The 26,219-nt window shown below is 41.2% G+C and overlaps 1 protein-coding gene across 4 annotated transcripts in view; it reads left to right on the top strand.

Moving 5' to 3' along the window:
• The window catches only part of TGFBR3 (transforming growth factor beta receptor 3), a 111,667-nt gene that overhangs the window by 20,465 nt on the left and 64,983 nt on the right, over positions 1-26,219 (top strand). For all 4 annotated transcript variants that reach the window (XM_026037878.1, XM_026037880.1, XM_026037879.1 and 1 more), the window contains one exon: positions 2,927-3,099. In XM_026037878.1, the coding sequence (XP_025893663.1) occupies positions 3,042-3,099 (58 nt within the window). In that variant the 5' untranslated portion in view covers positions 2,927-3,041. The remainder of the gene's footprint in view (positions 1-2,926; positions 3,100-26,219) is intronic.

Genomic DNA, 26,219 nt, shown 5'->3' with positions numbered 1-26,219 from the left:
AATACAGCAATTTCACACGTGCTTAAAGAGTGGTTAATATAGAATGGGATGCTCAGCACAGCTTTATGTCCAGTTCTTGCCTTGTGCTTCCTGTTGCTGCAGAGCTCTGAGCCTTATAAAAATGTTGCTGAAGAGAGATTTGTGTTCATGAAAGTGATCCAACTAATATCCTGTATTTTCCTATTTAGTATGTTGAGCATATGTGTTCTAGCTGCTCTTTCTGGTTTCTTTTTTATTCCTTGTTGTTTGTGAATAGTGATGCATCAGTAACTGAAGCTTCATTGCCTCTTTGCACGTACGACATCTCACTCGCCATGTTGTGATGTTTTATAGCTCAAAATGGATAGAAACTTTATGATTTGCTGTATTTGTTCATTTGTATTTATAGCAGTACTGAAGTTGTGTTAGCAACAAAATACTCTGAATGGATTTAGTTTTCTCTTCATCTAGAGAATTGATTACAAGGGATTCCAGTTTATGCTTGACTTCTGAAACGTTCAGTCTGTCGTAAATCCTTTATGGCTTGTCTTTTTGGCATTAAACCTGTTTGATTTGGATCTTTGTTTAAAATGTCTGTGTTAAAGGATTGTGCAATGTTCTCGTCAACAATTTATTATTCCTGCTTAACAGAATCAGAAGACTGGCCCTAATTTACCAAAAAGTTCAGAATTCCTCATGGATTTGAGGGTTTAGCCTTAGAGGGGGGAATGAGAGAGAGATCTAGGAGCTCACTGAGCACTTCCAGTAGGTTTGGAATGAATAGTCGTTACAAGCCTTCTAAGTCCAAGGAAATCATCAATTTCTGAGGTTTTATTTTGAGCCGTCTCCAGCACTGAGTGTGTGAGTGTGTTCATCCTTACAGTAACAGTTAGGTTTTTTGGGTTTTTTTGCTCCTCTTATGTTATAGAAGAAATCTTTGGGTAAATCAGGATTTGGGATTTTGAGAACGACCTTTTGTCTTGCCATTGGTTGCCATAAAGTTGCCAGTGTGTGACAACGTTAGATGTGTGTTGTATGATCTAACATTGCTAGCTTAAAACTTAACTGTATTGACTCTAGCAAACAGTAATACGTGCTGGAGAGCCTGTCTTGATTGATTAAATGATTAAAAGATTAATCATTTAATCTAAATGATTAAATATCTGGTCTCAGTGGCAGCAAGCAAAGGGATATAGAACTAATGTTGGCACCTGAATGACTGACTGCTTTTATATAATTGAAAGAAATCTTCTGTTAAATCACTTTCTATTTAAGTTAGGGTCCACTTTAAAAAGCATAATATATGGGGAAAAAATCAAAATGCATTTTTGGTTTTGGCAGCTAAGAATATTTTAAATGTCTTTGGATAGTTTCACAGTTTCTCATTTTGTGAGGTTGAGTTTTTAGGTGGTTATAACTAAGTATTTTCACAGGTAGCGATAGTCTCATAGACTAATTCTAATGGAAAGGAATCTCTGCTTTGGGATCTCTAAACATACATCACTTTGAGTATCAGATAACAAGATACCTTTTTGCAGTGCGTAAATGAAACCTGGAAATAGGCCTCTCGCTTCAGAGTCAACAGTAAACTCATTTTCTGCAGCCTCAGTGCCGGCAGGTGAAGAATAATGCTTAGTGGGTAGAATTACTAGAGCTGTAATTTCTCTAGGGGCATCCTGCGTTCACTGCCCTTTTCTAGGGAATGTCCCTAAGCCACTGGAGGGGAGGAGGAGAGAAGCCAGGGGAGAGCATCAGTTGTGGAGCTGCAGTGTAAATGACCCTGTGCTGCAGGCAGGCAGCAGATGCCGAGGCCTGTGGCCCTGCAGCGTGGCGGGAGCTGCAGCTCGCCCCGAGCAGCGCCGAGAGGTTCTGCCTGGCCCCGGCGCCTTCCTCCTTAGCGGCAGCCCCGCTATCCATCGCCAGGGGCCCCAGGGGCTCTGTGCAAATTCCCTTGTGTAGACAGCACTGTTCATTCATCCAGCGTGCAGCACACATAATAGATTTTAACCCTATTTTTTGCCTGACTTTGTATTTAAATGTCAGCAAGTACCTTTGAATGATATTAATCTTGTTACTGTTTAAAATGTAGTCCTGCCCCAGCATTTTCCTCACCTTTAGCCCTGTGAGCGTTGCTTGCATTGCTTTGTGGTGAGTGTTGCATCTGCTCCTGAAGGCTGATCATGAAGTAGAATAGATTAGATTTTTATTTGATTGTTATCAGCATTGATTGTTCCCCTGTGCAGTCCACTGCTGCGTTCTGGGCAACTAGATGACTGATATGAGCTTAAAAAGTAATTTATTGAATGTTTGCATACTGTTGCTCAGAATTCATTTACAGGCATTTTGGCATTAGAATTGTTAATGTTTTGAAACACTTGTGGGCATCCATTGCATTCTCAGTTATTTGTATAGCTCATTTAAGGTTTCTTACTGGTTGGTTATATCAAGTCTTAAAATTTCATAAAGATTCTCAACAGCTGTATGTGGTCTCAAGGAGGCTTGAAGTTTTCAGAATGTGTGACACTGAGAAATGTGTCAGACTTATTATGTTACCTGCAAAGCAACTAGAGCATATTAAGAAAATGTTTTGAGTGAGCTAGGGGGAAGCCTGAGTAGTTAAAAAGGAGCTCCTCTGTGCCCATTGGGTCTGCTCCCAGGCCTCATCTCAGCAGAGCTTCAGAATTTAAGAGAAAGGACCCTGGGATTTCACTTTAAGCAGATCACTGCCTGCACAGTGGGTGATATGAAACAGCAGTGGCTGCAAAGGCGTGCTGAAATACAGGAAGGAGTGCTCAGTTACTGCTCTCTAGGATATTTGGCATTATTAAATGCACTTCTGTATTATGCCTTCAAGAATTCTTTCTCTTGATACAACAGTTTTAGACAGCTAGAAACATTTCTGTAAGATATATTCATATTAAAATTTATTCTTATTTTTTTCCTGTAGGCAATTAAAAGTCTGGAAGACTTGGTTTCAAAACATATTCCACAACTTTCAAAGGAAGTGGATCTACATGAAGAGCTACAAAGGGAGTTGATTTCAGAAGACAGTGTTTGCGAAGATGTCTCCAAGTTATGCAACTCCAGTGTTTGCTTTGATGTTGTGTTTAGCAGCTGCAGGTAGGTGGCATTATGTAAATCATATTGTATGTATTTAGAGCCATTGATCAAAAATGGTTGTTAGTGTTAGAGAAATGTAGGTCAGCTGAAGCTTGTATAAAGCCAAGATGTAAATACCGGAAATCACGATCACAGTTTTGTATGACGCTGTAAAAATGCTGCTGTTCCTGTAAGAGTTTTCTTGTGCCTATTGGCCCATTTCACATCTTCAAAGACTAGTGATAGATCAGTGATCTCTTTTGTGAATTACCTTAAGCATGTGCATGTGCTCACACACAGGGATCAAAAAATTGCATAGTTTGCATGCTAAAGCAGGGGGACCACACAAACCAGTGGAAATGGAAGCAGGGTAACTGCTGTTAGGCATGCTGAGTGGCCAGACGTACTCCCATGGGTGTGCTGCTGAGGCTGCTGTTGCTTCAAATGTGAGCTGGGGTCTCTTCACAGAACTGGACTTCTCAGTAAGTGTCTAATCTGCAGTTAAATTTCTGATCACTTATTTTCTGGAAAAATTAGAGGAAAGGGTTCTTAACATAGGTCACTGAGAGCATCCTTTTCCTTTCTGATCCTAAACCTTGCTGATGTCATTCCTTTTCGATGTTTAATCTTAATGTTGTAAAGCTAGCTGTCAGTGGTGTTGATAAAGATAGCATTAACACTATTGTTAGTAAAATACTAGGTGAGTAAGATGCATCGTTACAGGGTGGTGCATTTCGCACGGTTTTTCCTGTATATGTATTTTTATAACAATGGGTTGCAGCAATGGGTTCTTCTAACAACTGAAAGATCTGTAGACTGCTTGTTCCTAGCTTTTATTGTAATGTCTTCAAGAGATACATAAATGTAATGATTTCTTTGTATGCTTGCTTTGTCCAAGTTTTTCCTTTGGTTCCAAGGGGCAGCTGCTGCTCATGTCCAGCTTGTACACATCACGGGTCATTGGGGAAGAGGCCAAATGGATACACAGTCAGGCAAAATGAGGTAGTGGGAAAAGTGGACAGATGTCTTGCTTAAATCTGAGATGTCCTCATTGTGGAAAAGATGACCAGCTTTGGAAGAGACGTGGCCAAGCAATTAAGTATGTTACAATCTGGCATGTTCTCATCAGCACGGAAAACTATGTTGTTCTAGCCCTCAAACCTTGTGGGACATTCTCTGGGGCTGACCTCCTGAAGGCATCTGTCCAGCATTAGTAAATTTGATTAAATAGTAGTATTTGGTGATAAGATTTTGCAATAGTTTCATTATAGTTGAATTTTAGCAATACAGGGTGTGTCTGAGTGTCTGGAGCTTGAGTTGTGGATTTGAGTACTGGTGTTGGCTAAGAGGGATTATTTAGCACCAAGTATTAATCATTCTAAATTCATTTAAAAAATCTACTTTAGATTAAGTGCCAGTGAGATTAATTAAACAATTGTGATTTATGAGTCAGTTCCATTTTGTTGCTGAGGAGATTGTTTTTGAGCAGGCAAGTTGACTTGCCTCCTAATAACAGCTTTAATTAAAATAATACTATTTTTAAGTGTTGCCAAATGTAGCACCACTACTAGAAAATCAGTACTCAGAAGCCTTAGCACATCTGTCTATTGCAATTTGTGTGGATCTTTTTCTTTGCTCTTTCCTGTTCTGTTTTTTCTCTATTGGCAGCTGTTCTTGAAGCAAACTCTTAATGTCTTTGTGGCTTCAGATTTGCTCAGATGCTTTTTCATAAGCAGTAATAGAATGATAGGCTGGAAGGGATCTCTGGAGGTTGTCTAATGCAGCCCGTGCTCAGGGCAGGGCTACCTTCAAACCTGTTTCCCTTTCAAATTGCTCCATCCCTCCATCTGCACCAAAAGGGAGCAGGAAGAGTAACAGTCAGTTAGGGGACGATGAAGTGCTTCATGCTTTCTAGCTGTTGTTGTTCTGTTTTTCCTTTTTGTCCTAAATTCTTAATGAGAATGACTAGCTTTTGTGTCATTTTCAGAGTATGAGATTACAGTGAGGTTTGAGCAATAGGGGCTGATGGACTGTGGCAAAGAGAGGTATCTTGGGCAAAGAGTTACAGCTGGGAAGGAGAGCTGTACGAAGGTTATGAAAGTAGAGTTTTTGTAAAGGTTTTCTGTTGAGTTGCGTGTTAGCCCCAGCAGTAACTACGCTTTACAGTCACAGAGGTAAATGCAGGGGGTTGCAGGTGGCTCCTGATGAAGGTGTGGGGAGGGCTGTGGCAGATGGGGTGGCTGCAGCTGCCCCTCCAGCGCACGGCACCCTCACTTCCTCAGGCTTGAACCACTAGCATTCAAGTACTTCCCACAGTACAAGTGAAACTAAGAATTATAAATAAAATCTGTGCATGCCTGTGGTGAAGCCTGGGGGAGGCAGGGGGCAGCATGCCACCTCCCTGGGGTGATGGTTTTTATATATTGAGCCTTTTTCCAGCCAGCACTGTATGTCTCAAGTCAAGGCTGCCACAGGAGAGCTCCCTGTTCTGCTCCGTCAGCCCTGCGCTGCTGCTGCTCCAGGTTTCGTGCTTGCTTACCAGTAGCTTCAGCACTGGCATGGGGCATTTCTAGACGGAATCTCTGTGGAGGTCTCTTTCCTTTTCTGTTCCTGCTCTTTAAGAGCATTAATGTGTTAGTATCTCTCTAAAAATGAAGTTAGATATTGTGATCCATGGAGATGCTGATTCAAATCTGAGCTGTATGAGTGCATGTTTTTCATTTCCTGGCTAACAGATTGAGGATGTACCTGCTAGTTACTGTACTGAAACTGGCCTGTATCAATATTCAAAGACTGATTTGTGTCTCTGCCTCTTACTGATACATGCATCTAGATGCTTATCTAAGTCTGTACTTCTAGCTTGTACACAGATTTCAATTCTATAGCAAAAGGCTACAAGGAAGAGTTGGTTTAGTGTGTTTTTTTTACTTTTTTATGAAAAGTCTGAGACAGGAGGGAGAGGAGGAGATTGGCTGGCAAACTATGTGCCCCTCTGAAAGATTTATGTTTTTGAAGAGAGCTTGAGCAAAGCTCTGGCAGCGCACAAGAGGAGGTCCGTAAACACTTAAACATGTGCGTGCTACTGCCTTGGGTAACCTGATAAGCAAGTCTGGCTTTGTAGTTTTGGGAGCAAAAATATTCTGTCCTAATGTAGCTTAAATCAAAGACTGAAATCAACTTCTAGTTGTTGGCAAATTTGTGCTGTTAGGGGGATGATGGATGTCTTGGAGAGCTGAAATACCTGCTCTAGACCCTGAGGGCCAAACCTTCAAAATAAGCTATTTCTGTGACGGACATTTTAACCTTGGGCTCCTTTTCTTGCTTTTTCTTTTTTCTACTCTATTGTTCAGTGGGAAGAAGGAATTGACTTTTGGACAGAGCAGCGGGGTGATGCAGCCTCTCCTGTGGCCAGGGTTTTCATATTGGGCCCCTGGGGCAGATCTGCTGTGGCATCTGGCACCAGCCAAGGTTGTTGCCTTTCCTCAACCATGAGCATCTGCTCTTACCTCCTTCGATACCTCTTGTTTTGTGGAGTTTCACAGTTGGGCAGGATGATGGAAAAATTATGAGAATTGGATTTTAAGTAGGTATGTCAAAGAAATAAACCAGTAACTTAATGTTACAGAAAACTGTTCATCTGGGCATGTTAGGTTTTGTCTTTCTCTTTCTTAATTTTCAATAGCGCATTAGTACCTGTGTTGCTTTGTCACCTTAGTGCCTTTTTTTCAAAACAAACCTAATTGCTCTTAAGTAAACTTGTGGTGTTCAGAGCCGTTTTCAGTGCGGCTGTTGGCTTGTCTACTGATGTGTCTCTTGGATCTGCGCCCTCCAGATATGGAGGTGATGGGTGCCATGTTAATGAGCGTAACAATAGGAAGAAACAGGCCATAACATGACATCACTTTTTTTAAAGAGAGGAACTTCCCTTGGCCTTGGACACTTTGTTTCCAAAAGCAATATAGGATCCTCCAAAGTATAATAGAAAGTCCTTCCACGGCTAGGTGAAGGACATGATCTGAAGATAAAAAAGAAAATGCTGGGAATCAGTCACACAGACTTCCTTCCTTTTTAAACAGTGTTTGCTGGGTATTTCCCAGATGTAATTAAGCTGTAGGTTTTATTTTTCCTCAAAATATTTATTGCTAGAGGTGTGGAAGGTTTTGTTTATCTAAATTGTGGTTAGAAGATGAGAACCAAGGGACAGAGGTTGGCTCTGGAATTACTAGAGCTGAAGTAAAGTGCGGGCTGGTTTCAGCCATGGAACTGTGAAGATTTTTACTTTCTGCTTCCCTCTCTCTTCGGTTCTCTCAGGCCCTGCAGTGCTGTGTCCCTTTTGCGACTGCCACACTGGGTGTCAGGGAGGCTGGGGAGGCTGAGCCCCCACTCCCTGCATGGAGGCTCGGAGGGAAGGGCCTCGCTCTGGGAAGCAGAGCTGCCGGTTCTCTCTGTTTCTGGGAAACAGTGATTGCAAACAACCAGCAAGCTGCTAGTGACAGATGACTTTCATTTTTAAAAGTTTGGTTAATATCCTGAGGTGTCTTATTGTCAGATGTTTCTCTGTTAGGGGAGGAAGTGATTAATGACTAACTCCCTGTTAGTGAGCTTGGTGAGAAAAAGCCAAAATATGTATAAAAACCTAGAGTTAATCTCTAAAAGTAAAGAACACCTTTCAAGCAGTAAATAATATTTTAAAATGATCTGTTTAACTGATCACATTTGGAAAGTTAGGCTAAACTTACATATTCCTAAAATCTCTGCAGCAATTTTGGCATAATAGGCCCTCCTGTTTGATCTAGTTTCTTCTGCATTAGAAGACCATAATGAAACAAATGATTTATCCCACACCAAACTCAACTGAGTTAGGTCTCATCTCATACATAAGTAATATTTTAACCTTCCAGAAATGCACTGAAATATCTCAAACTTTTTGAAAGTTAAGGGTAGGGAGAAAGATATTTCAGAAGAGATAACTGTATCCGTTTGAATTGCTTGAACTTAGCAAGCTGCATTTTTCCTTTATCAGTAAGACTCAAGCTGTAAACAGCTTCAGCAGCCCTGGGCCTACGAGGAACTGTAGGATGTGGGGTTGTAGGTCCTGATTCAGCAAAAGGCTCAGCACAGATCTGAGCACTCTGCTGAAGCAGAGCGATTATGAGTAAACATGAAACTCTGTTTCTTTGATTAAAACTGACTCTGGATGATGCCAAAGGAATTCTAAGAAACATCAGGTCTATAATGCTGTCCTTGTATGGTACAGATGCAGGCAAACAGAAACATTACTGAGTGTCTGTGGAAGGAAATACTCAAATGATGAAGGAGATTTTGTAGAAAACTTAATAGCATGGTGTGGTTAACTTTTAACCTCATCTTTCTAAGGAAATATTTAAAATTGAGAAACAAATCTAACAAATTCTGAATATCATATAATTATTTTATAAATTTATAAAATTATTCTATTCTTCTATTTTTTGTAGGGAATGGGGATTTTGTTTTCAGGTCTTCTAAAATGCTTTATCTATTGCAGGTCCTTAACCTTTTTATAGCATCTTTTCCTTAACTTAAAAATCTCTTTATAACTTAAAAAGTAAGATATACCTAGTTAATTAAAAATCAGCGTGTTTTGTGTTGTCTAATGTCAAGAAGAGTCACAGGAATTTTCTGAACTCACAAGAGTTCAGTGTCTGCTGAGGATGGTGATAGTTGCTCTAGGACATAAGAAACTGTCTGCCCTATGAAATGTCTGTGCTAAATTTTTTCTCCCATTACAATCTCCTCAACCAGGTATGATGATTCATCTTGTGGATATCTCAAACTTTGCCCCAGAAACTGATGACTTTATGCTTCTATTCTTTACCCCAATATAATATGAATTCTGCCATTTGAATTGTGTGATCCTTTCAATAGATTTGTCTTCATGAATTTTATTCTCTTGTAAGTATGTTTATGGTGGTTTTTGAGACAAAACGTGGCATGCTGTTAGCATCCTACATGGAGGGTGTGTGCAAGCATCAAGCAGGACAGCCTGTTGCTACAGGACATGAAGAATGAGGCTGCAAGTGCTGCAAAACCCCATGGTCCCCAGTCTCAACCCCATGGTCTCAACAAGAAATGGAGCATTTGCTATTAAAAAGAACAGTTGCCACGTATATTTTCCATGTGAACTGAATTTATGCAAGCCTATTTTTCTTTGATAAGCTTTTCTGCTGCATCAATAATGTTGTTTCATTCCTGGTGGCTTTGGTTACATATAATGTATAGAGCATATGGGGACCAGTAATATTACTTTTCAAAGCAGAAAAATAACTTCATTTTTCTGTAACTAATGACTGAATAAAAGGTATTGAGATCTCTTAGGCTACAAGTCACAGGAGATAGAAGTTTGGAAGAAAAAAATGTGTTTAGCACAAAGACTCTCTGCTGTGGTGCTAGCTGGAGGCACTGGGTTGCATTCATCTTTGGTGTAAACTTATTTTAAGTTAATGGAATTTTACCAAGGGTAGTTTTCATCCCAGATGACAAAAACAAAGGTTTCTGATAATTGCCTGAAGTTGCTGCTTTGTGTGTGCTTCAGAATTTTAAGTATTCTTTATAGAGCATAGAACTCTTGCTCCTGTATCTGGCAGTCTTTATGCTGTGGGATTTGCTAGCAGGCAGTTAATAAAGATGGGCTTGTAACTGGTAGGGATGGAAAGAAGTTAACAGAGCAGGTTTATTCCTTCACCAGTTGTTAGGAAACACAAATGGGAGAAGACGTGAATAAGTTCAGGGCTAGGGAGACGTGGGGAGGCCCAGCGAGGACCAGGCTGCACCCTGGGCTGGCGGTTCTGGTGGCCGTGGCCTGGGCTGGTGGTTCTGGTGGTTGTAGGGCTGTGAGACGCCTCGGGCCGGGCTTACAAACGTCCCTGTTGGCAGAGATGTGAAAGGCTCGTGCTCCGATTCGTGCTTTCCCTGGGAACTTGCCAGAAGTCATTTCAATCCTGGTCTCTTGATGTGTAAAACAGAGGTGCCCTGTCCTGTCATTTTCCACGCAGGACTGTTTGAAGGACTAACACAATAGCTTTGAAGTGCCTGGATCATACTGGCCCTAACTGCAGTTATCCTATTAATGCTTCAAAACCTTTTTTTTCCAAAAGTTTTTTCTTTAGCTGAGGCATGAAAATGGAAGATGGCTTTATTTGGAGTTTTCATGCTTTCTGCTTTCCTTACCTGAGCATCCATTAGTCTGTACACAACTACAGAAATCTGATCTCAGATAAGGAATGATTTAGCTGAAGTTTTATAAAATGGGTGGTGATATCCTGAGGAGTGTCTTGACTGATGGAGATGTGTTTTTCTTCCTCCTTCCTTATATTTAAAAGTGACTGCTTTCATGGCAAGTGACGGCTTTCATGGCAAGCAGAGCCAGCCAACAGAGGAAAAAGATGTGTGAGAAATTTGGTCTTAATTTGCTGCATCCAAAAAGATTTTCAGGTGGAATGTGATTCTTTTCTTGCATCAATAAGAGAAAACTCTCAACAGCAGGTAGGACTGCATTATGTCCCATACGGAGTTTGAGTGACTTGGTAAGAAGTTTAAGATGAGTCTTCATTTTCTTGGATTAGGATGGACTTCATCTTTAGAGATGATTTGTTAGCTGTGTGCCTGCTAGAAGGATAGCAGTTTTCCTCAGTTTTATCTTTGAAGTATTAGATTGGGCTAGCAAAGTTGCATTTTGTAGCACTAATGAACTTAATTGTTTTATGGGATATTTTCACCTTCAAGCTAAAAAAAAAAAAATGGGTTTTTGACAAAATTGGCAAGAAATCTGTAAAGCTGTTCAGCAGTTACTTTGGGTATTACTGTGCTCGATTTGCTTCTTGGAACTAGGCCAGTAGTAGCTTTTTTTCCTTTTCCCCTTACTCAGATAGTGCTCCTGGCCATGTTGTTCTCTGTATTCCCTTTCATTGTGCCAGCACTGATGTTTGATAACATACATTTTTACAGGTGGAAGTAAGGGTGCTAAAATATGCGTTGTAGGAAGGGCTTTCTTGGATCTTTTTTTAAGAAAAGACCGTAATTGCCTAAACTGTAACAACCAAGTGTCATACTTCCTAAGTGTCTTGTTCCTAGGGACAGCAAATTGACTTTATAGTCAAGCAGCAAAACCTACCTGTGTCCCCCTGCTCCCACAAAAAAACCCAAAAACATTACTGAAATGTTCACAGTAATGAATTTCATCTCGGCAGCAGGCAAGTAAGCATTCTTGAAAAGACTTGATTCCGTTGCTTATGAATTCTCTAGAAAGATATTTTTCTGTTAAATTTAGCAAAGCTGGGACTCTTGAAGCAGCTCCAGGCCTATGATACAGCCGTGTTTAAGACTGATAGCTGACTTCGAATGCAGTCATCTTAACTTATGTTGCTTAATTCCAGGCCTCTTTTGCATTTACAGGGTCTCACATGTGCATTTGCAGCAAGAAGGCTATGAATAAGTCCACACTTATGAATACCAGACCAAATTTTGACTTTATTGACATGATTCAGGAGAAAAGAATTCTAATGAAAGTTTTGAGTGTTGAGCTGTTTAATGGCATTGTTAAAATCTTCCTGTGTGCAGGGAAAGCCTGACCAGCTATTTCTTTATTTCAACATCACACAAGTACTGCATGAATGTCTTCAGTAAAACAACAAAATTCTCAGATGTTTCAAGAGTCTGCTAACAAAGAAGCATTTCTTTCTGCCTGAAAGAGTGCAGTTTCTCCCTCTCCAAAGAAGCCCTTAAGATAGTTCTATACGTCAAATGTTCAAGTATCTGGGTATAACTTGATGTGATGTCCACCCCCCAAAATTGTAGAGAAAAATCAGCCATTAGAGATATTAGGGAGGATTTCTGAGCAAGGAATCTATGTTTTTAGGACTTATTCACACAATGAACTTGAGCAATAGATAATTCTGATACCTGTTTTCTTTCCCTGTACCAGCAACTTTTGCTAGACTTTTGATCATAGCAGTATTACATCCAGGAAAAGGGATGTGATTTTTTTTATCTAGTTCTTTGGTGCTACCCATTTGTTGATATCCCAGTGCTCCTGAATGTGCTCCCGTGCTGGAAAGCATTTCTAGGGATTCGGTTTGCTCCTTGGTGTGCTGCAAGCCACTGCAACTAGTAAGTGTCCACGATTAGTTCCTGGTATCTGGTGCAGCTGCTACATTTTCTGCCCTTTAATGTCATTCCACCCTAGCTGTTACTTGTCTGAATCCTCTCTAATCATATGATGTTGCAGCAGAAATTTCATATGATGTTGCAGCAGACAAATTTGCAGCAGAAATTTCAGAATAGTGTAGTAGTTTTTTCTGAATGAAAATAATAGATAACACAGCTTAGGGCAAATAAATTTGTCCTGAAGTTGTAGCTATGCAGTTGGCCTCATCTGAAGTCATCTGGTATCCATGTTCCATTTGAGAGATATATCTGTTAGTTTTTTTCACCTTATCCATTTTACAGTAGGTCTCCTGCCCTGCCTGTTGTTCATCGACCATGACTGGTGCAGTTACAGCTAGAGGTTGAGACCCTTCTAAGCAAGGGCAGTAGTTCCAATGAAATGATTCGTGTTATTACTCACCTTCTGGGGTACAGTCTAAGAAATGAATCAGGTTCATTGCTTGTTTTTGTTTGGATTACAAGCCATCTATGTAATAGCCAGTTTTTCTAAACTGGAAAATATATTCCCCAATTCTTTCCTTCCCTCAAATCAAAAACTAGCATTTCTCATTACTTAGGGCTACAAGGAAAATTGTTTAAAAGAGATGCATGTGTGTGTTGTTTTGTTTTCTCTTGTTTTTCCCCTTTTAAAAAGTAGATCCAAGTATGCAAGATGAGTAGCCCTGGCTGCCTTCTCACCGTTAGGAATTCCAGCGAAGCAGGTTCTGTGGTACAGGCTGCCACCACCAAATGCTGGTTCAGTTGGTGGCTTTTACGTGTGTCTGGTGTTAGCAGGAAGCTGCGTTGCTCGTTTTGACTAGTGCCCTTTCTGGGAACAGTTCCGCAGCATCCAGCCGCGCAGGAGGCTCCACCGTGCGCTGCGAGGTGGCTGTGGATCTGGCAGGTTCCGGGATGCTGTGACTGTTTTCTAAATAACACTGCACTTACTGTACTTGAAAACAAAGTTAGTGTGGTGAGTGTTGCCGAGTCAGTCTGAAAGTCTCGCTGGAAGACTGTGCACTGCTTGCCCTGTGTGATGCTGCTGGGCCTGTGTTGGATGGAAAAGGTGTCTGGTTCCAGTTAGGCTACGGGCAAGAAAGTTTCTGTGAGTTTGCAGCACATACAGCTCTAGACTTTCGCATATAGTTAATATTCTGTGTTTGCAGGATTTGCTTGCAATTTGCTGACTTCTGGTTGGTTGTTTTTGAGAAAAGTGTCTGGAAATGGTGTGCTGGGAAGGACAGTGGAGCTGCACAGTGTCTCTGGGTAGTTGGGTTCCCTTTGTGCTGCCCTCCAATTGGTAGTGTTGCAGGAGTTCGTGGTAAGGTAAAGTATTAAACATGGGTTGAACACCCCTAGAAAGGGATGGATTTGGGCACCTGGAGGATCTTTAGAAGAGAATATTAGATATGCTGTGAACATATGTAGTTTTGTGAAACTTGAACCAGTGATGCTTTCTTCCAGGCAGCAGTAGTACTAGGATACATGCCTTATAAAGGCCGTGCTAGCGCTGGGCATAAATGACTTATTTCCTGGATTAAAACTGCTTTCCTTAACTTTCCTCAACAAGAAACAAAGCAAGTCAGCAAGAGATTATTTTGAGAAGAGCTATTGTGACCTCATATGTAGGCCCTCTAGGTTCTCCTTTTGTATGTGACGCAGGCCTGGGAGTGTATGCAGCATTTGTGGGCTGTTTTCAACTTATTTAAAGCTTTGCAAATGAGTTTAACAGCTCACTGCCTGTGTGCATGTGCTTTTCTGTTGCAGCTAACAAACAGCTGGTCAGCACATTAACAAAATATGGGCTCTGTTAACTCTCTTCGAACCACGTCCCAGCACATCTTAAAACATCCCTATCAACTCTATGGGGAAAGTCTCTTGCTATGAAGCAAAAAGGATATCCTCAGTAGATGAAGAAATGAGCAAAAGGAAAATAAACTGGAAGGTGGAGGGGTTATGTTGGGAGTAAAGAATATAGCATAGGGCATAAGTTAAGCTTCCTGGAGAGAAATACAGTGAGAGGCAGCCTTTGGTAAGGAAATCCTTATACAAGGTTTGCATCCAGGGAAGTGGGAAGACAGACAGTAGTTAGTGATTTTTAGAAGGGATCTGGCTAATTTTACAGATGGCCTTTTTCACAAGTCTCAAGTTGAGATATTTCTGAACTGAGCAATTTTCCTTGTTCACTGAAAATAGTTTTGTTTTGATGTGGCGTTTGCTTAATTTCTGGAGGAGGGGTGGGAGGAGTGGAGCAGAGTCTGGAGGGTGCTGATTAGAAAGTGCTTTGTGTCAGAATGTAATGTGTTGCTTCTGGTGACTTTAACAGTTGTGAAAAATCTCAACACTGGAAAAATTGACTCGATTAAAACTTGCATTTTGTGTAATCTTCAATCATGTTAGTCCCTCTTGCTTTTCAGTCCAGAAGAGGCACAAGTATAGGATATATACGGTCAAATCTTTGCACATGTGGTTGCCATCTGCAAGAGCCAAAGTATTCCCTATGAATCAGGCATACAATATGTGTGCTCTGTTCCGTATAAAGATCTGCTCCCAAGTTGTTTAGACTCATCCTTTCTCACTCTTCATTTAGTTCATTCTCTGGCAGATCTCCCATGGACCTCATCTGGATTCTTGCCTGATTAAGGCTAAGGGCTTGATCCTGTGAGATAATACTAAAAGAAAAAAAAAACCTCACAAGGCTGCATAGATTTTAGTGGGAGATGCAGGCAGTATGTGCCTGCTTAAGAAGTGTTCAACTTATATGTTGAGTTTAAGGTAATGATTTCAGGACTTGGCTGTCTTACAGTACACATACTTGCTGGCCTTAACTTGATTAAACTGCAAGTATATTACCCTGTTTTGGATCCTCTGTGGAAAGGAAAACACATGGTTTCTCTGTGGATTTTGTGGCTTATTCAACATGAATGTTCTTCTTTTAAATGTGTATATTGATATGTTCCTCACCAGAAAATTCAAGTTTATTGGTTGTGTTATTCTTTTGGAGATACTTTGCTATGTGCAGGGATCCAAGAGAACAGATTCCTTTGTGAAGCTGAGGCTGTGAAATTGCAAGCCCTAGGAAGGTAGGCTTTTTAGTGTAAAATTCTTTCAACATTGCAAGAATGGCACTGCTGTTTTCATAAAACTTTCGGTACCTGTCACCTTTTTAGCCTATAATTGGCTCTATACAAGGTTCTTGGGCCAAGGTTACCCTGTGACTGGATGCAAGGTAATATCTGGTCAAACAAGATAACACTTGTGTGTTAAAACACATCACTCATCTTCCTGCAGCGTGGACTTCTGTTGTGCTGACCTAGTGACATGTTGTGTTTGTGCAGATGGGAAAAGCTGTGTGGGGATGCCTATAAATCAAGGGACAACGTGGGCACCCTTTTACTAAGGCCCAATTTTTTCCTGTCCCAGAGATTACTATGGAGAAAAAAATAAGTCACAGAAGTGTTTTGGATCGCGTGGGCAAAGGGGAAATAATGGTAATACAAACCAACATATTTATGCTCTGTTGTAGAGGCTTAAGGAAGTAAAGATGGTGTTACACTGGAGAGCAGGGGAATAGACAGTGAAGATTGTGAAGGAAATAATTGGGGGAAATAAAGCATAATGAATTTCAGTCAGTTATCTAGCCTGTACTGTGCAGCTGTATGGGGGTTGGCAGGAAGGAGATGTTGAGCTGGGTTCAGCCTGGGAAGTCATGTGTGTTCCTTGGCCTCTGCAGAAAGGAGCTACTTGGGTGTCAGGTTGGGAAGAGGAGCATGTGCTACAAAAACTCCAGGTGGTCTCATTTGTGCCCTGCTCCTCCTGGCAGCTGAAGTGCTGGTCTATGTCAGTCCTAAAGTTTCTTAATTCTTAGATTTCAGCTTTAGTCCATCTGTGTTTCTGCTGCTTCCCTTCCTTGCTGGTGGTGTACTCCATGGCTGGAGTGGGGGTTCATGGTGTGGAAGGCTGGCCCGGCAGGTGCTCTAGGCTGCACAGTTGCACTGCAGGCAGGTGTTGCACTGTTATGTGTTCCCACCTCCACTTGTACAGGTGTCTCTAACAAAATGCTTTTTTTAAATGGAGATGTAGTTAACTATAAAGTGAAGTTTTTCATGTAAAACTTCCAAAACCAACATCCTGTGTTAGGCAAATAAAACTGCATTCAAGTTGACTCTTGAAAAACTACTCAGTTATTTACCTAAGGACAAGCTTCCTTTTTAAACTCCTGAATTTCTTTTGCATAGGGTCCCATTAGTGCAAACTATTTATTGCAAGTCTGAAGTTGCACTTTAAATGATAGCTGTATCTTTAGGAAGCCTGTCTGTCTTGCTGAGTCCAAGGGGTTTTAAGTGCTGCAGACCCTTGATGCTCTAAAAATTATTTATGTGGATTTATAAATGGAGCTGGCAATTTTGATTTATGACATCTTCCTTTAAGATAATTTGCAGTGTGCTGATGACCATGCCCAGTTCTGGTGGAATAGCTTTTGAACTAGCAAAGGGTTGTTTGGTTTTCACATTTCAGTGTTAGCTTAACTGAGTTTAATACGTAATGTTGTGTTCTAAATGCAGCCAGTTTTCAGGGTGTGTCAAAAGCCTGAGCTTGTTAATGTTCAGGTGAGCCCCTTGGTGAGGAGCTTCAGCACAGGGATTTCTCAGGCCGCTTGACCTCTGCCCCTGCCTTTTGCTCATCCTGTTGAGTCAGCTGCCTTAGGGAGCAAAGTTCAGTTTCTTCCGAGTTGAGGAAAAAACAGAGATTGTTTCTACTTTTGATAGCTCCAAAGCAGTTGGCTTAAATGAGACCAGGTTTATTTATTTGTCTGAGTATTGACGGTTTTACCGAAGCAGCAGAAGAATATAAGAAAATAAATGCCAAGTAAAGCACATAGTTTGCTAGATAGATATTACAAGAAACAACCCTCTGGATGTTATTGATAGGAAGGGATTCTTTTTAAAAAAAGTCTGTTTATGGCTGAAGACTCTCTGTTCATGATTACATAGTTCTAGTCCTGGCTCAAACTGAAGGTGCTTCTCTTAAAAGGCTTTTCCTTCCTGTTGAGGCATAAAAAAGTTTTGAATCATCCAGTAAAAACAGCAAAACAACAATAATGGAAATGGGTTTGTTTTTTTGATTCTCAATTCCGTATATGATGGATGTGATGGTGCACTGGCAGGATGGTGCCCAGGTGCCTACACCAATACCCATTAGATGGCCGTACCATTTTTCCAGCTGATCTGATCAGCACGCAGCCAGTCAGGCCGAGTGCATGCAGACATTGCAGTACGTGTGACTCGCAGGAGCAGCACGTTCTGCCCCTCTCTTGTTGCACTCCTCTCCCGAGTTACTCATCTTCTGTCAGCCCCGTTGGGCCATCGTCCATGCTCACAGTTTACAACTTCTGTAAGCACAACTGGCCCCTTGGTTAGAAGTTGCCCCTTGCAGTAGGCTCCCTAATACCCCTGCAGGTTAGTCTGCTCCTACATTTTTTTCCACTGTGCATTCTGCCTGGATTTTTTTCTGGACAGAATAGCAAGAATTTGGCCATTTGTCCAGAATTTTAGAGATCCAGCAACTTGATCAGAACTATTGATGCTGTTCTAGAAAGGTGACCAGGTGTTGGGAACCTCCTGGACAGATGACTGCTCTATAGGAATGTAGAGGATGCAGGATGCATGTCCAATGACAGCTGTATGGTGGGTCAGGATTTTTCATTGGGAGTTTGGGAACCCTAAACTGAGCATGCTTCCATTTTCAAAGGAAAAGATAGAATTTTCTCTATCCCAATCTTTAATCTTTGTGGATTTTTTTGTGTGCTATTGTGTTACTAACTGACCAACAGTCACACCAGAAACAAAGTGAATGCAAGGCAGGTGAGAAGTGATACTAAGAGATCTCGTCATGACTGTAGTGTCCTACCATTGTAAATGGTGAGTTTGTTGCTTTCTTTAGCATTAAGTGAAACCCCTTCAGGACAGTTTTAATATTTAGAAATGGCGGTCTCCTATGTGCTCTTCAAAAGTGGAACGGATCCCTTTGCATGACTTCCAAGTATGATTGATTGTTCTCCTTTCTGCTATATTTTTAGTATTGGTCAAATGGCTATGGAGCATATATATATGAATGCAGAGCTTCAGTGATGTGTTGCATGAGGCCTATTGAGTAATCAGCTTCATGAGCTGTGCCTTTTGTGTTCACCACTGGGAAATGGCTTAGTCAAAAATGTGCAAGTCATATTTGCTAGGGGCTAAGTGTCATAAAACCATCTCTGTTTATACCAGATGCTGTTTTCAACAGATAGATGTGTTAATCTTGACCAAACTGATCTCAAGGGCAGGAAAATTGTCAGAGTTGCAGCTTAGGGGCCCTGCCCTGTGTGCACAGACCACGCTATGGCCTTGGCCCAGATGCCTGTGTGACTAACTGCAGAACTCAGCCACTTTTTTTCCCCTTCAGATGAATTCCTGACGATTCCTCACAATCCCTTTCTAGGAAGGTCACTTCACATTCAGGCTGTGGTTTTGTGAGCATACTCGAGTCAAACAGCTCATTGCTGCCCAGAGTGGGTCAGGTCTAGTGTCTTCTAGCCCAGCAGTGCAGGTTAGCCCCCTGCCTGTGGGCTTTTCAAGCCTTCCTGCTCATTTTAGTGCCCTAAAGCCCAATGGAAACCTACCCAGTCTCTATTGCTGGGTTAGTTTTCTGTCACATTAGTGAATTGAATCACTTTCTGGGGAAAGTGGGTCTGATGTGTGTCAAAATAGGCACAAGGTAGCTGGGAAGTGCTGGTGGGAAGAAGAGGTGGAGGGAATGAGACACTCCAGTTCTGGCTGTGGTGAGATGCTGGATGATTCATCTTGTCCTGTAAACCGTCAGTGCTAGGTTTCAGTGGTTTTTCATTCCCCTTCCTATAGAATTAACAGTGTATGTATAGAGCTGTCAAGTTTGCCCTCCCATGAACCCAGGTCTGTCCCTGCAATGCTGTGCAGCGAGGGCTGCACCCCGCAGTACCGAGCCCTTCTCCCTCGCCTTGCCCTGGGCACAGGCACAGCTCCTGTCCCCTGCCAGCCGGCTCGCCTGCTGTGGGGGGAAGGTTTGGGTCTCCTGCCCTGGCCTTGTGTTTCCAGGCAAGGTTTGGGTAATCCCTGTGTTGGGTCTGTCCGCACCATCCCCAAACCCATGGGTAAGGGCTCTCATACCTCAGGCCTTGAGAAATGCTGATGTTTCAGGAGCTGCAGTTAGGGCTGGCCTAGGGGCTCCCTTCTAAGCGTTCACCTCAAAGGCTGATGTAGATTTTTTTGAATCTCCAGCACAAGTAGAGAGTAGTATAGCTAATATAAAAGGGAGAGATAGTTACAGCACATGTACAAAAAGTAAATTCACTATTTCCACTCTTAAGGCTGTGCGAGGGGTAGCCATCCAAGAGCACTTCTTGTCATGTTAGCTGCCTCGCATACTTATGAATGTGTTGAGCCAAAGCCAAACTGTGTTTCTGGGATCCTGACAGTAAAATTAGCTTTTGAATTGAAAATAACCCTTTCTGGTTGCTGCCTTCTAGAGTGTTCATGACTTTACTGGGCTGCTTGGACCAACACTGATTGTGGTCAGATGGTTTTAAATGATGTCTGCTGGGATTAGCTCACAATAGTAAACTGCATGGGTAAGACTCATTGCTATGGTGACTTAAAGACAATTTTTACGTTAGTTTTGATGCTTCTGTTTCAGAAAGAAAACGCAAATTTCAGTAAGTCTTGCTTTTCATTTTTTTCCAGTTATTTGCCTGTGTTGAGGATTAAAGTCATTTTGTAGCTGACCTTATTATGGAGCAGGGATTTGAATATCCTTGATGGTGATAGGCACCTTAGGTCATCTTTAAAGGATTCCAGTATGTGGATCTTAGGACGCTTTTTTCGTCTTGTTCTATGAGATGTTCTCTCATACTCCGTTTACAAAAACATAATTGGATGTCATCAGATCTGTATTAACATTTAAGCTTATTATTTAGCTAGAGTTAATTGGATCTGCATGAGATTTGTAGTATATAGTATAATAGCATGGGACATAAGGTAGTAGAAGGCTTTTTATTTTAAACAATTATCAATGTAAGAGATTGTTGAGGAATAACAGGCACATATAGAAACAGTAAACATAAGTGTTTCCTAAAGTATAAATTAGGTCAGCTGTTCATCTCACTCTAGAATGTGTCTGCATGAGTTTATTTTGCTCTAAATTTTCGCTCTGTTTATGGATTTTGGTGCTGTATGGCTTTAAGAGAAAATAAGACTAGGTTTTGAGCAAGAAGAAAAAGTGACTTTATGTGATGGTTGTTATGAATGTAGTTTTTTCTTTTAAGTTATTTTCTTGGACAAATTTGTGGGAGTAAAAGTTCTTTTAAAAAACTGTAAAAGTTTGGGCTTTTCATGGCATTTTAGAACTAATGCTGATTCCTGTCCCTTGATTTACTTATTTAGAACTCACAAGATATTGTATTGTATCTTTTGGCCTGCTTTGTAAAATGCTTCTCTTACTGCCATTGATACCCATTGGGACTGAGACCTCTTTATTTTGGTGAGAGTTCGTTTGCCCCAGCACTGTCTGGCTGCAGGACCTGGTGGGCTCGTTGCTAAGGCTTTGCAACAGTGAGAAATCAAAATGCTCCATTTATCAGAGACCCCCTTGCACCTCAGCTATCATACTTCTAATTAAAAATGATATGAAGAAAATAGTTACACAGGGTTCTTGTATAAGCTTCTGAGAGCTCAGGGATCTGGAGCGCTGTTCTAGGACTGCTGCTCTGTTATGGTGGTAGCTTTTGTTGGAGAGTCAAAGACTCAGCTGTGCTTTGAACCCTCCCTGCCAGAATGAAATGGCTGTGACTCATTCTGGCCAGCTTGTGTTCGAGGTGTCTTGTGGAAAAACTTTTGTGAGCGTTTAGCTTTTTGGCTTGCAAGCAGGAGGGCACGGACACTGTGTTCCTCTTGCAGGGCGACGCTGTCTGCAAGCTCTGGGGAGAGCAACAACTTAATAAGCAGACCTTGGCCCTGGGGGTATCTCTTATTTCCTACTCTTACAGATGTAGGCAGAGGGTCCTTCCTATACAAACACAAACAAAATTGGATTCACAAGTCTGAGAGAAAAACTGAAGCAGGGCATGTTCTGTGGTTGATTCCTTAGCTAACCTTAACTACATGTGGTCAGCCTATCATAACTGAGTGGTATGGTGGGAAGAACAGTAGTTTTGACTTTTTTTCCAAGACATCTCTAAAACTTTATTACAAAACTTTATTACAAGGAGGGGAGGGTTTGTTTTGCTTAAGCTCTTGACACAGCTCAGTTTTCAAGGTTTGTGGTGTAGTGAGACATTTAATGACACTGAACCCTTCCTCAAAGGGTCAGTTGCAGGAATTCAGCCTTCATCTGAACTTGTAATCTTGTTATTTTTAATTAGAAGAGCCCTGGTACTCCTTAAATTATGGAGCCATCTTTCCTCAAGCCTGTTTGAGGCCGTCTGTATCTGCACTAAATAACGCAAGGACGGGTTGTTGCTATGTTTTATCGGCAGCGCGCTTCCAAGGCAAGCAGCAGGAGCCTGGGAATCATCCTGGTTTCCGCACTTCCCAAAGTGCTCACTCATGGATTAGCTTTTCCAGCCTGGCTGTGCGGTAGCGCATGGGCAGGAAAGGCAGACTCGGTTTCTGCCTGCTCCTAGCTTGAGGAGTAAGAGTCAGCTGAGCTGCAGCCTTTCCAAGCCTGCTGCTTGCCTGGTGTCTCCATAGCTGCAGGCGTGTTTATCAGATCTTCCTGACATCCAGCACTAAGGAAAACGCTTCCTTTTTTAGTATAAAGTGATGGTTCTTCATTGTTAGCTGGCTGAGGGAGGGCAGGGCTCATAAAGCTTCCTGCCTGAGAGGAGCACCTAGATAGCAGCACACAAGGGCTCCTGACAAACAAGACCAAGGAATAAGAAAAACAATATTTGCTGCAGCTGCTCTCCTGGCATTCGGAGCAGAGTCAGCAAGCTCCAGTCCTGGCCAGGGAGCAGAGCTGGTGCCTGTCAGCCTGTCCTTCAGAACAGCAAATGTGTTAGGTGTGAAGGACAAGTCTCCCAGGTGCCTCCAGGCGGCAGTGAAGGAGTCAATCAGAGAAGGTTGTGCACAAGTTGCTGTTGAGCTGCAAGCTGCACTGTCACATGCCCCCCATCCTGTTGACAAGATGTCTGAAATGAACTCATCACACTCCAGATCTACACCCATCCATATGCACCAACATCCCAAACTCATGATGTTGTCCCTGAAGACCAGGAGTAATGCAGCTGATGGAGCTGAAACCAGACAGTTTCCTCTTTCTGCTGAAAGAGGAGCCCTCTGTGCTCAGGTTCAGTAAAGAGCAGGTGCCAGGGAATCTGGGTGGTTGTGTATAAGGAAAACTTGTAAAGTTACACTTTTTGTCTTGGAGATTAGATAGCCCATCAAAAAACAGTGCAAATAGCATGAGTTACAGGAATGGGTTTGAAGAAGTCCATACTACTGTAAACATTTACAGATGTTAAATATCTCTGCTTAATTTCAGTAGCAGTAATTATAAATATTGCTGAATTGGAAAGGTAGCACCCAAATCTGTGGTTGATGTATAGCTTGAGTTGGTTACCCTGAGACACCTTTCATCTTCTGTGATCTCCTTGAAGTTGCTCTCATTAGCCATCAGATAAAGCTTTGAATATAAATTCCTTTTACTGTGTGGCATTGCCCTTTAGGCAACCAGTATTATAAAACTTATATCAGCACTTTCAAGTAGATATGAAGAACTAATGTATACATTTGCAATTTAAATAGGGAATGTTTTGCTATGTGAAAGTCTCAGAGTATGGTCCTCTGAGAAAAGCAAAGATGCTGAAATCTGACCTATGTTTCCATGTGTGTTTGTCTGCATGCTGTTTGCTGGTGTAGGAATTCCTGTGCAGCTCGACATGAAAGTAAACTGAGATTCTCCCTCCTTTCCTCTAGAAACTGATTTTTATAAAGTCTGGAATTTCCTTTTGTTATCTTTAACTTACCAGAAGTTTATTATGACTTGTTTTCAGCAGTAAAACAGTGATAGCGTGGGTAAGATGGTATGATGATTTATTAAAAACACAATGAATTTAAAATGCATAAGTTGTTTGCGCTAAACAGGCATTTAATTTTTTTATATATTTTTTCTTTTAGCCCTGGTACGGAGTTCTAACATAAACGAAGCAGAAGGCTTCCTGCCCTTGTCTGATAAAGCGCACTTCCATTCATTGTTTCCATGCAACTTCCTATTCTTTCTACAGTAAAAGAAGGGTAAATTTCAGACAATTAATGGGCTCTCTCTGGGGAAATGAGATGTTCACAACAAAGCTTAGATATTGCCTGACATAATGAGCAAAGACAGTTAGAAACAGTTGTTTGCTCGTTTATTCTTTTGCTCTATTAAGTCTGCTTCTGCAGACTTAATGCATTAGCCCTCATGAAAGCTGAGCACTACGTGTGGTTCTTCCGTGAAGGCCATTAAGGCATCGCTGTGGCTTGGCCTTTAGGTACTTGTTAGGTACCAGCTTGTTAGCTGGGAGAATTCCACATCTTCTATAGTCTTAATACATTTCTGTGATTAAACTCAGCTGTATTTGATCAGTAAACTCAATACCTGCTTCTGGGGTGGAGGTTAAGGTTGGATATTGCTTTAAAAAGGACAGGTAATCTGTGGGAGCTGAGAGTGATGCAAGAGGATCAGCTACATTTGAATTTTAGACTGGTTGTTGGAAACTTATCACTTTTCCACTCTTTGAGGATAACAAGGGGAAAAACTCAGCAACCCTTCCTGAAACACTGGTCAACTACTTTGTTTCAGGTCATTGACATAGAAAAGTTGTGCTTTCTGGGATTACTTAAATAAAAGCCAACACGTTCATGCTGTTGTGTTTATACAGACCAAAAGATGCTCTTGTGCTGGTGGAGTGTTTTCCAAACACTCCTTTGGGAGAAAGGGCTGGAGGAGGGAGGAGGGTGAGCACATGAGCATGCACACTTTAGGCATGGAAAAATACTGGTGAAAAGGGCCTGTAAGCAGCATGTTGCTGTAAAGTTAAAGGAAAAAAAAAGAGAGGTTAGAGCTCTGATAGTGCTTTTGGTCATAAATAAGTGCAGGAGAAGTTACATAAAACAACTTTGCAGAGGATATAGTACATCTGTTTTGAAAGACTTCTTTGTTTTTCAGGTACAGATGTTTGTTTTCTAAGATGCCTCATGCCTAGTAATGTCATACAGTTGGCTTCAGCAGATGTTAAAACTAAACTGATTTTTCATTCAATGCCTTTTTTGATTTAAATGGTTTGATAGGTGTCTAAACAACTGCAATGTGTTCTACTTGATGAGAAGCTTGCTGTCATTGGCACTGACTAGCCCTGCCTTGCTTACTCAGATGTTGCATTGAGTTTTGCTGCCTACACCTTGACTTTGTCATTAACTTTTTCATAAAATGGATACTCCAGTATTATTTGGACTCTTTTGTTACAGTACACTGCTACTTACAAAAAAAAACAAATTTAGTCAAATTAACTTCTCCAAGTTAAAACTGAAATTTCTCAATCATGCAAATTATTTAACTTGCATCAATTTTGCATCCTGTCAAAGGGGGGAAAAATGGTAGGTGCATATTTTTAGGAAATTTAAAGAAAATATTTCTTTGAAAATGCAATTTGCCTTTTTCCCCATTAAGGGAATGAGATGTGTGCAGGCAACACATGAGACCAGATCAGCTCTGTTGCAACAGATGAGATAAGCCTTATTTTAACCAGTGGCTGGAAGCAGTGGAAATGGCCATTTTTGCAAGACACTTTCTAGAGGGGCATGGAAGATTGTCCTGTTTAAAAAGAATGACCAGCTACAGGCATCCACAGTATGTGTAACTACAACCCCAAAAGGGTATGGGACACAGCACCTGTAGACCTGAATAATTCCAGAATGGGTGGGAATGCTAAATAGGTTTTGCTATGTGTAACACCAAGTATCCAGAAACACTTAAAAATAAAAGAAAAAAAGGCATCCTAGTATATTATAGATCAGGGTAAACTTCATCTGATATTCCAGTCTATGGAAGCAGAGTGGTTTGGTCAATATGTGGAGTATGCTTGGATAGAGTTGATTATAGTGGAATGAGACTTATTTGGGGGTGATAACAGTGGTCTGAGAAGCACATGTGGTGATGGCCTGATTGCATGGGGCATTTAGTACCTTTAAAAAAAAAAGGGAGGAAAAAAAGGAGGGATGTAAAGATGAGCTATGCAGGCTAATACACAATTCCAGATGATGGGAATTTCCTCTTGGAGGAAGAAAGCAAGCAAGGATGGTGTCATGCAGTGGGGTTGCTGATTGTTGAGCTTTGAGTGTTGGCATGGGGAACCTCTGATGTACTTTTGTGTGAGCATATGTTCTCAATTCATTTTGCCAACATGCTTTAGCTTCTGCCACAACTGGAGCTGACCATCTGTGTTAAATATGTTTTGGAGATTATTCTTGCTCTTCTCAGTCAAGTTTAATAGCTCACTCATTTCAAGTAGATATATGTGGAGTCTGAGATATTTTGGGACCCACACTAATCCATTTTGAGGTTTGCTTGTTTATTTCTAAAATAGCCTAAATTGATTTGCATGCAAGAATCTTTCCTCCTGTAACTTTAAACCTCTCTTCCTTGCTCCTGTGCTCATTCGGTCAAAAGTACCACTGTGAAAAATGCACTTTTCCTGCTAATTACAGCTCTGTGTAATTAACTTAATTTTTAAATTTTAAATAAAAAAACTAGAAAGTTAATGTTATAAAGAGAAGTCTGTCTAGCTATGTGAGTTGATAGAAGCATCATACTGGAAAAACTTTCTTTTTGTAAGTGTGTGTGTGTGTATATATGTTTGCGTGCCCCTCTTTGATTTGCTTTGTGTGCGTTGTTTTCTTTTCCTCTCA

The sequence above is a fragment of the Nothoprocta perdicaria genome, unplaced genomic scaffold (genome assembly GCF_003342845.1).
Source record: "Nothoprocta perdicaria isolate Ctin4 unplaced genomic scaffold, notPer1 scaffold_20, whole genome shotgun sequence".
NCBI classification, from domain to species: Eukaryota; Metazoa; Chordata; class Aves; order Tinamiformes; family Tinamidae; genus Nothoprocta; species Nothoprocta perdicaria.
Note: the sequence above shows the minus strand (reverse complement) of the source record. Positions and strands in the feature narration are given on the sequence as shown.